The sequence below is a fragment of the Myiozetetes cayanensis genome, unplaced genomic scaffold, assembly GCF_022539395.1.
Source record: "Myiozetetes cayanensis isolate MyiCay16 unplaced genomic scaffold, myiCay2020 scf2-11, whole genome shotgun sequence".
NCBI lineage: Eukaryota > Metazoa > Chordata > Aves > Passeriformes > Tyrannidae > Myiozetetes > Myiozetetes cayanensis.
This window is the reverse complement of record NW_026087411.1, coordinates 26,005,086-26,023,837: the sequence shown is the minus strand read 5'-3', so window position 1 is coordinate 26,023,837 and position 18,752 is coordinate 26,005,086. Positions and strand designations below refer to the sequence as shown.

Below are 18,752 nucleotides of genomic sequence, written 5' to 3'. Positions count from 1 at the left end.
GAGGAGGGAGGGATGCTGACCCCACATCGAAACTGTGTGAAGCAGCGTCTGGGGCAAGGCAGAGCCTCAGTGTAGGAACATACTGCTTTATAGCAAAATCTGTGGCAACTGTTACAGCTGGCAGAAACGTTCCCACTGAGACATTTCTGATAGGCATAAAACGGAATTTTAACTAAACAGTTTGGTTGGGAGTTTTTTGGTGCACCTTTTCTTCTCCCCCAAAATATCGACATCCGAAAATCTATTTTTATCTGGAAGTATCACCTCACTGCTCACTCGACACTGATATTTAGGAAGAGCATCTAGGATGCCACATCAGTATGCAGATGCTGATATTTTGTTCACTGAGGTGAGCAGAGTAGGCTGTATGACTGTGTACTAATGCTCACTCATCTGGATGGGACAGATTTATTTTTCCTTAGACGCCAAATTTTATTTGAAAAAAGTGTAGTTGTCTTATTCAATCAAAATGAGACAAAAGACGGACATGGGTTGGAGGAACAAGCTGTATAAAAACCCAGTGAGAATACAAAAACAGATTGTGGGAAATTTGAAGTTTGTGGTTTAAATAGAATGATTATAAGTTTTTCTCAAATAAGTTTTTATTTTCATAAACCAAGTGTGTTATATATTTAAAGAATATACATATGGTTTCACACATTAGACTTATAAGGCACTTAATCCTTTATAAGTCATGCTTACTGAAATAAACACAGAAAGTATCTAATGTGAGGTTTCTAGTGCATTTTGAACCAAGTTTCTATATATATAATACATAATCATATACATGCACACTTATACACATAAATATTTACACATGCAAGTAATTTACTCCAGTGTAAAGTTCCCTTATTAGTAAATTTTAAAAGTTGTATCTGTCTCTTAGGCAATATTTAGTGACATTTATTAATGAGAATTAAAATAAGAAACTCTACTCTGAGAGTACTGTCAAGAGGGCATAATCCTGAGAAATCAGGATGTGAAACTTCCCATTTACTCCACGGCAGTTTGACTGATCATTGTCTGCGAGTGTCCCGGCCTGCATACCCAAACTAGGAAACACCCTTTTCATCAGCAGCACAGCGAGGTTTGCTGTGAGGAGCCTCAGAGAGCAAATAGAGCATAGGAGCCACTGCATGGGGCTGGACAGCAAAGTGCTGCAGGGACACCACCATGGCAGCAGCAGTCACACAGTGCAATGCCCAGCTAAACTGAGAGGAAGGAGCAGCGGCTGCCAGATTGGATGTATTAGCGGCCTCCTCTGATGGGCTGGGTCTTCTTCAGTTGATAGACAGAGTAGGAACGAGACTCTACAAACCAGGGCACACTTCAGTGCCAGGTCTTTGATTTCAGATAGGAGTCTGAGCAAGCTGATATGCTTGCTTGATATGATTTGTACAAGGGGTAGGGACTTACAGCTTGGTCTTCCTTATTTTACCAACACCATACGTACACAAACTGAGTGACTCTCTGTACTCCAAGCTGGTTTACTTGGTGTTAGCCTTACACCCTCACTCAGAGCACAATTTATGCCTCCAAATGCGTTCCTATAATGGCTTTCATTGCACTCCATTCATCCTCCGGAAAATGAAACTTCAAGGATTTCCAAGTGCAAATTTCAGTATACTCAAGGGGAAAGAAAGAAGATGCAGGATGGATTTTATGTTTAGATGTTCCTATTGGTGCCCTGATAGCTGTCTTCTAAAAGTTCAGAAAATGTGAAAAAATCCCAAAACCAAATAGAATGCAGGATGTTTCAAAACTCTTTTACAACACTCCATTACTATATGAAGTGCTAATTCCTCCATTACTACATGCAGTGCTTGTTATGTATTTTATCAGGTAATATTTTGCTTGCTTTTGCAACAGATGTCAGTTTAAAGAATATCTTATTTTTTCTGACCTTCACAATCAGTACTGATCGATTGGAGCTTCACTTTTGTTTCCCAAAAATCAAAGTGAAATAAAACGCCTTGAGTGGAAATCAAAAGTCTTTGACATATAGCAGAAAGCTTGCTGTGCAATATTAGTACCCAAAGGCAGCTCAGAATTCTTTGTTAAGAGCAACATGCTTTCACCTTGAACATTTTAAATTTAATCTGAAGACTTAAATCATAGCAATCCTTACCATGCAGATACAATAAAACTAACAGGTTGGAAAATATCTTTTTATGTTTAACTCTGTACCTGAATATTTCATTATGCTTTAGGCAGTAGTAAGCCAGCACTTCTTCAGACGGCCAGAGACCTATAAAACAAAGATATTTGCTTTCTTAGAACAGATTATTTTTTGGTCTAAAATAATATTTGAATGCATATTATCATTTGCAGACTTTTACCCACTGTTTCATTTTCTAAATCTGCCATAATACCATGGAATAAAGAAAAAAAGAGAAGACCTATGATTTAAGCATAGATTAGATTTGAATATTTCAAAGATTTCATCCCAACTAATTATCAGAAATTTATAGATACATGCACATATGCATAAACATACACATATATCTACACATATATATGCAATACTCAATACTTTAAAAGTCATATAAAATACAATCCATTTGGGCATTCACATGAACCTGTTTGTACCAGGCCAGATGCAAGGCCAACCCTGCCTTGTAGCCTGTTTCCAGCAGGGGACAGAAGCCCTCTCCTTTTTTGTTAGCTACAGAGATCATCATACTGCAGCCACTCCATTTCTTCCCAGTTTATTTTTATTTAGCTCCTTTTCTCTTAGTTTTTGTTAGGTCAGGCAACAGTGTGACTGTAAGGGACACTGACCGGCAGCACATGCTGAGGACAAATGCAGGACCAGGGCAATAAAACAGTGTGATTTCTAGTTGTGGCTGAAGAAGTTTTTGAGAAGAGGAAATAAAAGTGGTAAGTTCCGTTTAACAGGCACTGAAGGATTTTTCTTTTTGTGGACTGTGGTAAACTTTCCCCAGCTGCAACAGGAAGCTCCACAGTTTTACCGTGCTGTATAAAGAAACACCTCCTCACTCTAGTTTTGTACTTGCGTCCCTGTCATTTTCATTTGAATCCCTCTAGTTCTCCTGTGGGAAGAGAAGGAGCAATCTCAGTTTTTTCACCTAATCTGAATTACTCATGACTTTATAAGCTTCCACCAGAACACTTACACTGGTCATCATCATTAGCAAGTACTTGGTCACCCGTGGAAATTTACTCCTTCAAAACCAGTCACTCAGGAAACTCACTGTTTCGTCAGACCAGTTTTCCACCTGTCATGAACATCTAACTGAGGCGCTGTGGCCGCCGGAGAGGGCAGCACAGATCCTGTGTGCCTTGCACGCTCTCCTGCACTCACCAGACTCCACTGCTGGAGGCAGTCTGGGAAAACAAACTCATACTTGGGCACTTGAGTTAGGTCTGCAAAGGTTCCCAAAATCAAAGGAGGATAAATCAAAGGCCCATGCAGCCAAATTGTGGTTGCGTGTGTTTTTCATCTGTTATTGCTCAGCAGTGAAAAACATGTTTACATGTCTGTCTACAGGTAAAATCCAGGGTCAGCTTCCCCCCCACCCCCAACACACGGCACTTTGAATTAATGATACAGAAACTTAATGTTATGAACTACAGACATTTCAACAGTTTCACTAAACTTAAAACAACCATGTAGAGCATCCTTTAGATATTTCTAGAACACTGAATTTCATGCAGCTTACTATGTATCTGCATCCTTTAGATAATTCTTTTAAAACATCACAACATTTTTAATAGAAGCAGAGTTTGGGAGAAAAACTGTCTTCCTCTAAATCACTTAGAACCTGATTCTAAACATTATCAATATAATTCTTCCTTTCCATCTAGTAAGTATTCTGAACTATCCTTATTCATGGTGATTAATAATAAAAATTTATTAATAACTTTCCTGCATGCAGATCAAGCAAAAGCCTAGAGAGGATTTGTCCAAAACTTTGCTTATAAGTTTTGTATTACAAAGATCTTAAAGAAAAACAAAATAGAGTGTTAATACATATATATGAAAAAACCAAAAATGCAATATTGGTATTTATCCTGTTTATGACAGTTTAGGCTCAGCAGGTGTTTGTGAATGTGCTATTTTGCTTAGGCTTGCTAAGTATTAAAACAAAATATTCCCACAGACTACCCATTCTTTAGTGAAACGTACACTAAGAATTGTACAGGGTTTTCCATCTCCCTTTGAGCATTTCAATGCTTTTGAGCATTGAAATATGCTAAAATGACAGATTTTTGCAATAAATATAATAACTCTTTAAATACTTTAGTGTATAATATAAAGAATGTTTCAGCTTGCAGTGACTGCTGTACACTCAAGCAATAAAAGTGCTTTTTTAATATTTAGTGAAGACACAGCCAGTTTAATACCATTTACAATACTTATATCTCACATTACAAAAAAACCCCACGCCCACAAACAGAAAAATCTGAAACCCTTTTATAGCAAATTTTAGCCTGAGTGAATTTTATAAATACTTTTTAAAAATACTTGTCAATTGTAGCAAAATCCTTCAACATCTGACTTTTCAATACCCTCCGTCAAATGTCTCTCACTTTTCTACACTTATTATTGAAAGGGCACTTTGAATGGTGTCACTGAATCTTTTATGAGGGGTCACTGTTCTTTCCCCTGCTACCATTACAATGTTGGTATGGGCTGAAACTGCAGGTGTATCAGATAGCTCTGTGCTGAGAGAAGGGTAAAGCACCTTTGGAAAGACAATGCTCTCCTTTAGGCAGATGCCAGCAATGCACAGAGCTCTCTTCCCTGCTGCCTTGCCCCACAGGGAAGGAAGTATCACCTCAGCAATGATATAAGCAGCTGGCAGCTAAAGAAGCAGGAGTCAGGAGGTCTTTCATGATCACGTCTCAAGTGTGGAAGCACCCAGCTAAGCCAAGAAGCCAGAAGCCAGAATACCTGTGTTAATTTTAGTAAAAGGAAAAGCTTCTCGTGCTTGAACAGGTAGGTAAGCCTCTTTACCTTCAAAACAGGGATCAGCTTAAAGATCCATGTGGAGGAGTTTGCATTCTGTCTTCTTCCCCTTTACTCTGACCTACATTCGCCAACACAATGACCTACATTTTGAAGTTGCAAGTATAAGATAGTTCTGCTTCTGTTAGGAAACATACCACTGTGATGCAGAAATGCAGCAATTCCTATGAATTAACAACCACTAGGTTGCGAAAAGCATAATTTATTTCCTGCAAACACATACATATGGATATGGATTAAGTTTCCCGTGAGCACTCTGAAAATAATTCTTTCATATTTAAAATCAAATTATTCTCATTTTGATTTCTGAATTTGATTATAAATACATAACATTGGTACCTATTTGCATGTGCAACTACTTACACGATAGTAAATTATTTACATACGTATAGCCAAAAGAATATCAAAAGACACCCAAGTGGTGCTCGTATTTACAAGACTATGAATATACAAGTTCTACACAGAGACTAAAAAATCTCACTGTATGAGGAAACATAGAGAAAAAATGAGGTTTTCTTGTAAATATAAATATTTTGCATCACTTACTGGAGGTTTTAATACTCTATCACCTTGATAATTACAATGTGAAAACAGAGAATAATTGCCAGAAAACACTGGAATCTCTACTGACCGCATAAAAAAATTAAGCTGCATTGGTGTTCAAAGGAGAGCCTCAAGAAAGGGCATGTCTGAAGACAGGGGAGAGACACAGTACTCACAGAGCAACGCCTGCCCACATTTCAACTCTTGGCAGGCATCCTTTAACCACTAGGATGGAGTAGGAGATCCACTACAAATGTGCCATCAGAGAGATGATGTCTACTTCCAGACAGCTTTAAGATACTTATTACAGTAGAAGGAGTAGAAAAACATTGTCACTACATTGTAAGGTGCTTCATGTGCTTTGAGGAGACATAAAAAATGCAGCCATTTGTATAGCGCTTATCACCATATCACAAAATCTCATCACAGCAACAGAGTCTACCTCACAAGAACTTGATGACATCATGAATTTCTACTGTCCCAAGTCAGCACACTAGGAGCCAAAGGAAGAGACAGAGACAGATTAATTACTTAGACATACAGAATGAAAATATGGGAAGACCAAGACAAACATCCTGAGCCACTCTTACACCCTGGGGTATGATGTAACCAAAAAAAGACACCCCAACTTTTCCTGTAGAGGAACAACAAAAATCACAGTAATGCTAAGAATACATAACTTTAGTTGGTTTTATTACTCTCATAGTGCTTCTTTTGGAAAGTGTCAGGTCCTTTTAAGCCACGTGTAGACAGCCTTCTGAGGATCTATTGTTTTAACCATCAGGAGGAGCACCACTAGTCCAAAGCAACACAAAACAGTGCTTCTTCTGCATCAAATCTAAAAATGCTGAAACCTGTACGACAGTACAGGAAATTGTCTACCAGAAATAAATTACCTAGTATGAAAAAAAAAATATTAAAATTATTGTTTCTCCTCTGTTGCTTTTTAGCACCTATTTTAAAGAACGCTGTCACACCTTTGGATAACAAATATGGAGATCTGACGTGAAGTTCTTAAAGAACATCATGTCAGTAGAAAAGAATTGTGAGGCGTGTATTTTTAGAGATGACATGATTATTGGAGCCATTATGTCTCAGTGGTGCTCCACAGGTACTTTAAGTGGGATACTGCAGGATTAGTGGAACTCTGCTCTACTATCTGCCAGCACTGCACACAGGAAACATAGAGGCAACTGGAGGTGACAGGTGAGCTGTCCCTTGAAGCTCTGAGTAGGAGTTATAAGCTGTCCTACAACTACTTAACTCACGCTAGGAGATTAAAAAGTTCCTTTCCAAGTTGAGACAAATTGAAAGCATTTTCACATTTCTCTAGCACTTTACCCAGCCACATGTATGATCCATGTCTGATCTCAAAATTCATATTTTGTCTTTTATTTGCACTATTAAACTATAAGATTGGAAAATTCCCAAAACTAAGGGTTACTGGTCTCCTGGAAAAGGCTATCCTAGGAATGTAACATAAGGAATACTCTACCATTCTTACTGTAACATTGTCATAATCCTAATTTTACAGTATCAAATGTTATTTTCTAATGACTATGAGACTATATCCAAGTCACATGGGAAGGCACGTTTGATGATTTGATCCTGGTTAGTTTTTCTAAAACTCGTTAGTCTTTCTGGATCACCACCACCATGCACAGCAAGAAGCATTGTCCAGCTGCTGAAGTTTCTGGAGAAGTAAGAGAACAGGTCAAAATCAAGGTCCAACAGCACAATTTAACTTTGGAGTTAAATTTCAAACTTAAACTCTAACAAATATTATAAAGCCTTCTGTCCGTGGAGCACTAAACTTCACTTCCAAATCAAAGAGAAAACATGAAATTATGAATAGGACAAATAAGACTACATAAAAGTGGATACACAAAGCATGTCTGCCAAATACATCTTGCTAATAACATATAATATGGGTGTTCTGATGTGAGTAATTGCTTGAGTAAAGATGACCTGCAAATAATTGCACTGCTGTAGTTATTTGTCATGGATTTAAATACATACGGTGTGTCTGGAACTGCAAAATTATTTAATACAAATTTGAATTTGAGAGCAGATTTTCAAAAGGACAAGCTACAGAGTAGTGCACCCTTCTGGACATTTGGCAACTTCACATGCCAACAATTCTAAGGGCTAACCTGTCTTGAAAGTCCAATTGTCTAATCTGTGGCTCTGCATTCTGAAATTTACCCCAAGAGTATTTACAAGTGAGCAACTTCAGCAGTAAACGCAAACAGTGCGAAGAAAGAAAAGTATTTAATGGCCTTTCCAGTAGCACCCTATATCTATGCCTTACTGCACCTGGCTTTTGCAGATGGCAAACCACCTTTTAAGTCCAGTGAAGAGGAGTAATTTGAGGCAGGGAGAATGGCTAGCTTACTTTTCCACAGCAGGAATGCTATAAGTGAGTTTGAAAAGGTACAAGAACACCAGAAAAAAAATAGAAAAGAATATAAAGAGAAACAAGTCTCACCATTTTTTCCCTATGCACATACATTTTGTAGAAATTCTTGTCTCTCTTCCAATCTAAAGCAGAATTCATGATATTCAGATCATTGAAAAATATGTATAAGCACCGGCTGAGATCTTCAGCCTCGGCAAAATGGCCTCAGCACTGTATCTCTCACTTTCACTCTCATTATTATTCATGACTAGGAGGGAAACATGATGGTCTGCAATCTGCAAATTTCTTTTAGAGTGCAAACTTAAGAACTCGGTGGAAGTGATGTGGAAATACAGTAACAAGTCAAAGCTGTAAATATACGCATATCCCTTCCATAAGAAAAATCGTGGAACTGTATGAATCTACTTGTATGATTGTCTTTAACATCTTTTTCAAATGAATGAATTTGTGTTGTGTGTGCGTGGTTCTTTTACCTAGTTTTCAAATAGTTATTAAAAATTAAACAACACTGGAACAAACCTTTTGTGATTATAGCCTTCATTCTCCTGCAAAAAACTGGATCTATAAATTTATGTACCATTGTAGATGTAAATTACAAAATTTTATATTCAACTATATTAAAACATCTATTCCAAAAATGATTACCAGTTGTGAAAAGCAGACAGGCTTATCACTTGCTGTCAGTTGTTCATGTCTAGTTAAGCAATAATGTGCTAAAACTGCTCTTTTGTTTTGTGTAAGAATTTTGGCAATAGAAGAAATGAACACTCGTTTAATAAAAACTCAGGCTGCTTTTTGCTTTGATGGAGGAAGCAGCTGCCTGTTTTCATTTGCTGCAGAGCAGCAAAACCCATCAATATAATAAGCAGCTTAGATGCATCCATCCACAGCATCTGTAAGGATATAGGGCTATTCGCTCAAAACCAATCCTTGGTTTAATTTTAACAAAGATGTGTCTGACATATTTGAAAATGTATTATAATAGGGTTTTGAAATACTAGCATTTTCTCTTTTCTTTTTAAATACTTTTCACAGATTTCGAAAGGCAAGTATATATATTGGAGTGATAGAAATGATAAAACAAATATTGCTACAGCAAATAGCAGAACTAGCCTAAAAATGCAGAGATGGAACATTAAGAGATGCCTTCTGGTTCACAGACTCTCCTGTCCCTTGAAAATACAGAAAAACAGTGTTTCAGTCTTTTCAATGAAGGGTTTTTTCACCACAGCCAAGAGCAGAGAAAGATACTAGAAATAAGTATCACTGACAAAAACCCTGAGGAGATCAGAGATACATTAAACAAATATATTTCCTGAGATACTCCTTTCCTTCCCCACCCTATGCTTTGTTAAAAGTAAATAGATAATTGCTTATTTCCAAAGACACTTATCAAAATATTTTCTACTGTTTCCTGAAAGCAATATAATTGTTATTGAGTTCCAAGAGTGTGAGGTTGTCCCAAGCAACAACTTCTAATTGCAATAAAAAAATTTTTAATTAAAAGTATAGTTATAGTCTTTCACATATAATTACAAAAACAGGAAGAGAGAGATAAAAGGCCATCTGAGATAGAAACCACAAAACTCTATTTTCACTCTAAAAATGTGATATGGCACATCTATATTATTAAAAATTCTTAAGACGTTATTATTATTTTAGTGCTGTTCGGCTTTCTAAGACCTTTCTAAGCTGAGCTTTTAGATGATTTGCACATTAACTGAGAAGTCAGATAATTCTTAATCCTCCTCTTTTTCAGATCCAATAATGGATAAGGGAGCATCTTAGCATGATCAACTAGCAATCTGCCTAGCCTGAGTGGTAGTACACCTGAATTTAGGATTAGTCATCCAGTTTTCATAATATCTGATTTAAATGAGCACTCATTCTGAGAAGCGTAGAAAAAGAATATTCAGTGATATTTGAACTGTGCCATTTAAATAGGTAAGAATAAATCTGGAGTGCATACATATTTACTTGCTTCACAAACAAGAAACCATATAGAGAAAGGAAGATTTTAAAGAACCATGTCCAGGCAAATACTTAGATAGCTCCGTTAAATAACTGCTTTTCTTCAGTGTTCACAATAGCTTATAGATACAATCAACCATATCTCAGCTGTAGCCTTGTCTTTCTATTTAGTCAATCCAAATATCCTAATTTCACTTTGTCTATATATGAAGTGAGGAAACTGGTTGGCTTGGGGGGTTTTGTGGGGGATTTTTCCATGGGTTTTCACAGTTGTTTTGGGTTTGTTTGATTGGTTGGTTTGTTTTGATTTTTACAGCTGTATCATGGGTAGAGAAGGTAAAAACCTGTAGATTAACACTGGTTACTAATATTGCTTATCTTCCTCAAGGATTTGAAACAGAACATAGAAGTTTCATTAACTGCCCTATACACCCTTATGGAATGCTCAAGATAAATAAAGTGGACTTAATTTAGGGGATTTTGATTGTGTGCAGAAGTGGTGTCTATAGCTTGGATTTCTTGTGTTTGGTTTGTGGTTTGTTGTTTGGTTTTTTCCCCCATCAAATTAACTAAACAACGACAATACCTTTTTGGTTGCAGTAGCTTCACCATTCTCCGCAGTTAACCAAATTCTTAGAAAAGCGTCTGTTCCGTACTGCCAGGAGATATTAACTGGGTACAAGCAGAAATAATAACTGCATGCACAGTTAAGTTTGAAGGCTTTGGGCCATCTTTGTCTAACAAAACAGCATTATCTTACTGCTTGGAATTTCATGTACTGTCAAATGGAAACCATGCATCCTTTATAAACTTAAATGAAATCGTTAGGTCAACATATTGAAGGAGCCTTTATTCTTTCTCTAGGGGTATTTTCAACCAGTGCTAAGTGTGCAATTTTCAAAAGCCTGGCAACAGTCCTGCAGCAGGTGCCCAAAATCTCCCTACATCACTAAACCTTGTTTTCATCTCAGGTGGGAAAAGATTTGTAACTAGTTCTTTAAGTGACAGTGCTGCACAGAGATGAACCAATCTCAGACATGTCATCTATTTATGGATCTACATTCCATATGAATGTAGACTGTAGGAGTTAAAGCAAATGTTATCATTTCTACAGCAGGAAAATACTTTTTTTTTTTTTTTTTTTTAATGAAAGGCCAAGTATTAAATAAACACAAAGATCCTTCAGGTCCTTCCAGGTCAAGTTTGACATACACTCATAGGGCAACACAAGAGAACTTATACTACCATTGCTCATGGCTGGTTTAGCCTGAACAGGTTTCAAGAACCATAGCTGTTCATCTTGCACTTTTCATGAGCACTAAATACAACAGGCTAGATCTTCAGCTGGTACTATGCCAGTGTATGCCCAGCTAATGAACCAGCCTTGACTTTGAAGTATGCATGGTCTTTCTGAGGAACAAAGTAGTCCTTATTATATTAGCACATGCTACTAATACTACCTTGGATCATTTTGTACAGGTAATCCAAGGGTATCCTTCTCAGGAAATCAATATTTCACTGGGTTATGTTAAGGGAGGATACAAAAGTGACAAGGGTATAATTTAGTTTCCAGTGTGGCCTGAAATATTAACAATCAATTTTCCCTGATAAACTTTCACATTTCCATGTTACTGTAATAAACCATGACCTAACTGACCATATTCTTATTTTACAAGGCATAAATAATGCAGAAATGAAGTACAGGTACTACAAGAATTCTGCTGGAAAACATTGCAGAGCTCTATAAACACTTATTCTTCTGCACTCTGACACACAAGTGCTCTTAGGTCAAGAATGATGTGCTTTGACTAAGATATATAGCTTAGGGACTTATGCCATTTTTCAGTGCTGAAAGAATTTATTTCAGAACATCCAATGGCCTGAGTCTCAGAAACAAAGGAACAAAAGCAAAGCAAATCATTACACTCAATTTAATTAAATGAAAGCCTGAAAAAGCCTATAAGCTAACCTCATAACAATATGTTTACGTTTATAGTTGGTAGGTCTGGAAAGAGAGTTGATCAGATTTTTAATTAAGTGAGCACACATTCTCTGACTTCAGGAATTGCTCAGTCATATGCCAGCACAGAAACTGGACCCCATCTTTTGACCCTGCAATTTGAGAAGGAGGCCTGTCCCCTGTGTACTACATTCCATGGTGACCACAGACCCCTGGGCAACCCCAGGATTCTCCCTAGGGGGTAGCAAGGTTTTACAAAATGCAACGTAGGCCACTTCATTCTTTGAGGCAGTTTTTTACTAAAAGCAAAGCCAACACAGTAAGTGGTCAGTTACTACAGCACTTCTTCCACAGACAGACCTTGAAACACTACTTTAAACCTCAGGCCAAACTTCCATATTAGCAGGTAAACTCTTCAATACCTAGATTATGTTTTCACTAAACGAGTTTTGAGCTCTGACTTTACAAATGGAGAGACAGGTGTATAATCTTCTGAAATTCAAACTTTTCCCTTAAGGTTTAAGTGTGTTGTGACACCATTTTCACATAGCTCTTAGTGGAACTGTAATAGAGTAATGACACTGCAATAATTATGAAACCCACTTGTTTTTTTTTAAAAGGAGTTGTATAGCACCATTGTAATAATCAGCAGTTAATAACAAATTTTAGCAGTTTCTTGTTGTTCTCTTTTTCTGTTATGAGTTTGAGTCACAATATAAGAGTAATTTCCTGTTACTTTCAGATAAGGGAGGGGGTAGAGGAAGACAGGATCATGAAATATACGCAATTTTCACATATAACACTCTGTTGAAAATGTAATTCTCTATGTGTTCTTTTCTAAAAATATGTTCTATATTCCTGAATTGTCTTTGCTATCAGGAGCAGGATTGAAATCTCCACTTTAGTATTTATCTGAGGCTGTGATAGCTCAGTTGTCTGCCTCCAAATGCCAAGATAGGGGGAATCTCATCAACCGGAGACCAGCTGCATGATGGGCAGTTAATAGATATATCAAACCTTAGGATATATGCTAAGCTGAGGAGATGATTGGTTGGTTGATATACTGATTGATTAGCATAGGGAGAATGGGTTTCTTCTTGACAACCTAAGATTATGCTTCAGCTAAGCTCAAATTGCTTACACCTCTTCTATTGGGTTTAAAATTACAGTCCTGTCATCTAAAATCTCTCTTCAATGAAATTTTTACCATATATAAAAATTAAAGGGAAAAAGAAAGTAGGTGCAATGGGTAAGAGTAAATGGAGTAGATATATTTCACACTACTGCTGTTGGTATCACTCGAAAAAGTTGATAAGTAAATCCACTTGAAATATGTTACGTATTCTGTACACTCCTAGAGAGCACTTTACAATAATTTAGAAGGGGGGGAGGATGGGGAGGGAAGTTCAAAGTACTAAAAAGGAAGCAGTGCTGATATTATTGCTCTTAAAAAACTACAGTAGTTATTAAGCAAGGTAATTATACAGTTGTGATACTACCAATACATTTTTGTCCCTCTACAGGCATTTCCTAGGTTTCATAGAAATGTATTTAAATTATATTATACATGAGGGAAATATCATATAATTGCAATAGAATGCCTCACTTCACAGAGAAAGGCTTACATTCTGCATGCTAGAGTTCCGTATTTTTCCTTGACAAGTCCAGAATTTGCTTTCCCAAGAAGAAAGCAGATAGAATGGGATTTTGTTTACAAAATATTTTGGACTGCATCATCATCAGGGCACGATACTTAAATAAAACTCAAGTAATTTTTAAAAATTACTATACTATGTAATTATATGTTGCCACAACAAATGCATTTCTTACCCATATCATCCATTTAATTCCCAGCATTACATGTACCAGGCTTTGTCATTTGAGAAAGATAAAAATGTTATTAAATACAACATTGAAAAAACCGAACTTTTAATGATCTTTAATTTGATACTTCCAAACACTTCTGTACATGAGCAAACATGCATTTAGTAGTCACATAACAGAAAGTGGTTTATTGAGAACGTTGAAATCTGCATTAATAAATACAACTGGGTTTCTCAGATTTTTTTTCTTCCCTTTCCTATCTGCTATGAGCGGTAGGGGATCAGCTGCAACTCAAATCCCCAGCTGAACAACCCAAATACAACTGAGTGAGCAGACTTAAAACAAGGCCATTTATTGGTGCCTGTTATGCAAACAAAGCATCCAAGTCTTAGAAACAGATGTCAACTGAAGCATATGCTTACTGTAAACTGGAATTTGATTCTCTTTATAAAAATAGACTTAAATGGGCCTTCAGAGACTAGGCTGCCTCTTGTTGTATACCATTGCCTAACTTGATTCAGCCTTAAGCTTTTTAAAAGATGAATAGACTGATATCCAAGGGCAAAAAAATAAGAGTAAAAAAAAAATTAAATGGGAAATAAATGATAACATGTTGGAGCAGTTCCCAGAAGCAATTTTACAGATTTTCTCTAAAAACACAAGACAGGAAGTTCAAAGCACAGCGCAGGTCACCTATGGCATGTTGAGTTATCATTTTTATACCACTTAGGGTGAAAAAGGGACTTTATGTTCAAGTGGCAAGTTTAGTACTCTGCTTTTTCTTCTCCCCCCCTTTTTTTTTTTCACCTCTTCTCACATCTTGATGCCTTTTAAATGTCACTTATTTTACATGAGGCAGTTGGTGGAGACATGAGTCAACAGCAATCAGAACCATTATCCCCTGCAGCGAGCCCTGGTCCTAATGCATTATGACACCTTAGCTGGCCAGCCACCGATTTACCTTTCTGCTTCTTAGGGAATTAAGTGGCATCATGTGAAAATGGTTGTGATATGAACAGCATGGGCATAACTGGTATTAAATTTACCTCTCAGCCTAAGTGAATTTTCCTCACATGTGACTAATCAAAATGAAAGCTGTGGACATGGGCAGATCTGGCCAGCACTTCTCCACCCCTGGGATTGGGGCTATTTTGTTTTATCTCTTTGTACAAGCTGGCAGAAGTTTAAAGTGAAGGGGATAATCCAGTGCTGGTGTCTTTATGAAATAACATCCTTACATGAAGAGGCTTTTAACTGTCTGTCGCTGTCCTCTCAAAAAAAAAAAAGAGCGTGACAATCTCATTTTGCTGAGCACCCTCCCATGAAAGGAGAAAATAATAGCCATAACAGCTATGGCTAGTACTGACCTTACATGATCCATTATCCACTAAACACTTTAAAAGTCAGTTTTACATACACTGTGGGGGAAATTAGAGAACTATCACAATCATTTTCACTTTAGTGAATTTGTCTTCTGTTTGAAGTCAGTGACTTGATATCCTCGTACATAACTCTCCGTGTCGCTCCAAAACAAGAAAGAGGAAGTCTTGCTGTAAAAATCGATCTTGTGCAAAAAGGTGGGAAACACACCATACTTTTCCTATTGTGATTAATAAAGATACTGACAGCAGTGAAACTCAATTTAGCATGAACTTTCTTTGGAGTAAATGTGAAATAATACAAAAATCATTATATAATTTAGAAGTGTTCAGCATCAGTACAAAAATATTTTTAGCAATCATTTCAGCTGAGATAAGTAGGTGCCAAAGAAAGTGCAGGCAGAGCAATTATCATCCTGTGCAGTCAGAAAGATATTTATTCACAGACCAGAGTGGCTTGCATTTTACTACAAACCAGCTGTGAATGTTACTGATAATAACCACAGTACTAGATTTTCCCAAAGTACCACAGCCTCTTTCTAACAACTCAATTGTACAGGACAAAACCAACTTGAGCATGAAGTCCTCTCCTACTTGCAAGACTGCTTAACTTTCTGTGACTGTGAGAATTAATTTCTAATGCATGAATTTTATGCATTTACTGTTTGCTCTAAGTTAAAGTCAGTAGCTCAAATGAGAAGCATTTCAGCAATTTTTTTCACAATAAATGCTGATTAAAAGCTACGATTCAGCAGCTAAAATTTTAAGATTAAACCAGTCTATCTAAACATAAGGTTTAGGTTCAAGTTGCTCTTTATATACATGAAATTTGGCTGTGCATTAAATTAGTCCATCTTTTTTCTCTCTGATGATTTTATTCAATTTCACACACTAGGGTTTGCTAAGTCCAGACAGTGTCAAAAGACTTTCAACTTGCAAAATTCTATTCCTGTATGTAACACGTGTTTGACTGGAGAAAAAAAAATTAAAAAATTTTAAAATTAGACAGTAGAAACCTATCAAGACAAAATTATTTTTACAATATCAAAGAATACTTTTCTTACAGAAAGAGAGACATAGAAATACACAGATTTCCATTACAGTATTTATCTCACATATAATATTTATTTTTTAAGAACCTAAACAAGGACCAACAAACACCATGAATAATCTTTACACCCATTTTTAAGAAATGACTGAAGGTAAAGATTAGGGAGAGGGTTCAGATTTTTAATCTTTACAAACACCAAAAAAATCATGCATGGAGCTTGCCTGGGTAACCTTCATTTTATCAATGGGGCCATATAATTAAGGTCAAGTTAATGTAGAGATTGAAATTTAGGGAACATGTCAATTAAGATAAACAGGAAAATTACCTCTTCCTAAAAGGATTAGCCTCAAGTGGAAAGGTTGGTTCAGAAAATTACAATCCATTTGGTAAGGAAGACAGATCCACAGTAAAGTTAAATCTGAAGTGCATAGGCTAGCAGATTCTACCCTAAAGAGTAGCAGGGAGAAAAATCAGAATAGAATCATCCTTCTTTTATTATTTTCCCTAAAAAGAAAATAATTATTTGCACAGCAAAAAGTGATTGCAATAGGTATGGTATGTCTTACCTCTTTTTTTTCCCCTTCAGTTTCAGACTTAATTGGAAAATGAAATCTTAATACTCAAAGAAAAGCAGAAGGTACCCTGTTTTCAATGACATTACACATTAGTGTCATTGTAACAATATCTAGACCAAATGGATAGTTGTAAATATCCAATTGAGATGACCCTGTTTTGTACTCTAAACAAAAAGAATTATTAGTCCAGAGTTTAACAAGAAACATGAGAGTGACAAGACACAAACAAAAGTGATATTCTCAGTTGTCTAGAGGGTCTTGTAATTCCCTATTTAGTCATGCCCACTTCAACTTCTCAAAAACAATTTAAAAAAAAAGTTCCATTAATTATATTCCTTTTTTTGGTTTATTGCTTTTGTGACACTACAACAAAGAAACTAAGAAAAGTTTGAATAAAATATGGGAGCCTTTACTAAGATGAGAAAGCTGGTAACTGTTTGAGACATGAAGACTTCCAGTGACACTCTTCTGATGTCCTCCAGCAGAAACTCTGTACCTAATTGCATGCTACTTCCCTGCTTTCCAAACACAGAATAGCACAGTAAACAAAACAAAGGTGGCAGCATTGATAGAGTCAAGGCTCTCCTGACTTGAGTAAAATGGTTAGCAACGAAAACGTGGCACTGGGGTAATGGTTTTTCAAATGCATATCTTGAATGCTTTCCACTTATCACCTAGAAGCACATCTGGGAAGCTGAGTTTCTGAATATATATATAAAGTACACCATGCATGCATATTATTTTCTTTTCCATCGCAGAGTCCTTGTAGGAAGCAATGGTTTGCAGAATTATTACTACCAGCTTCTCTTTCAACAACTATACCTCCAAAATAACTTCCAAACCATCCAGCGGAATTTAAACCTCCTCGGGGGCAGTCATTGCTCTGACAGGTCTGCCAGGACCAAAATGCCCAGGACCAGCCTGACACGACCGATGCAATCACTGCTCACCTTCTGTCCTCTCCGGCTTCTCTTTCCACAAGAGTGGCTCCAAAGTGTTACACCGCCCTGACCGCTGCAGTGCCGGGTACATTCACTTCATCTCATAGTCACAGCACTCCAATGAACCTAGCATGCCTATTTACAGATTTGCCATCTGACAAGTTTCAACTAATGACAGAATGTTTTTAAGCCATTCTTTTCCTAACAACATTCTGGGAACCAATGCCAGTTTGCCTGTATAAATACATTCTTATTTAATAACAGTGTCTGTAAAAATGTGTTTTTCTGATTTAATAACAATTCCAAAGGTTCAGCTTGGCTTTTCTCTTTATTTTTCTTCTTTATTAAATAAATACTGTAGAATAAACTATTCTTCCTACTGAATTGATATCTACACTATAGGAATTTGAAACTATTCCATCCTATATAGAGAGGCAACATATCATGATAGCCTCTACCTAAAGGTGAGATATTTTAATTAAAACCAAAGACTAATTCAAGTATTTAGTGACATCAATGCACCAATATCACATTGCAATATCAGATTTTCTTTTAAATTCAGCTGTCAACCGTTGAAACAAACCATCCCAATAAAATGCTAGTAATGACCACAAATTTTGGGAACATATGTGCAAGAGAACACATTAACATTGCTGCAATTCTGCTTATTAGGCCAACAAAACTTTTCTTTCTTTCAGGAAAGATTAAATATGAAATAAACTTATCTATGTATCTATTGCCAAAATGGCTGAAGAGGTGCAGCTTAAAGGCACCATTCCAATTATCCCCTGGGTATTGTACACCTTAGTTTTGTTAGACAGGATAAAGAGGAGAAATATTAGAGCAAGCAAGCAGATGGTCTGGGGAACTAGATTACACACTTCAGAATAAGGAGAGAAGCAACACATTCAACCCTTCTGTTTGGACAGAAGAGCCGTCTTAGCCTGTCTGACCCATTAGCCAGTAAACTGGAGTGTACCGCCAAGTGCTATCATGCTGTTTCTTTAAAAAGCAAACAACCCCACTTTTTATGATAGGCACTGGATCATTTTAAGAGAATTGTAGGTAATGTCTGCTGCATTAGACAGATGGTCAT

At 36.7% G+C, this 18,752-nt stretch overlaps 1 protein-coding gene across 1 annotated transcript in view; it reads right to left on the bottom strand.

Annotated features, from left to right (window-relative positions):
- The window catches only part of CAMKMT (calmodulin-lysine N-methyltransferase), a 210,934-nt gene that overhangs the window by 40,984 nt on the left and 151,198 nt on the right, over positions 1-18,752 (bottom strand). The window contains exon 4 of the mRNA XM_050314356.1: positions 2,188-2,248. Within this exon, the coding sequence (XP_050170313.1) occupies positions 2,188-2,248 (61 nt within the window). The remainder of the gene's footprint in view (positions 1-2,187; positions 2,249-18,752) is intronic.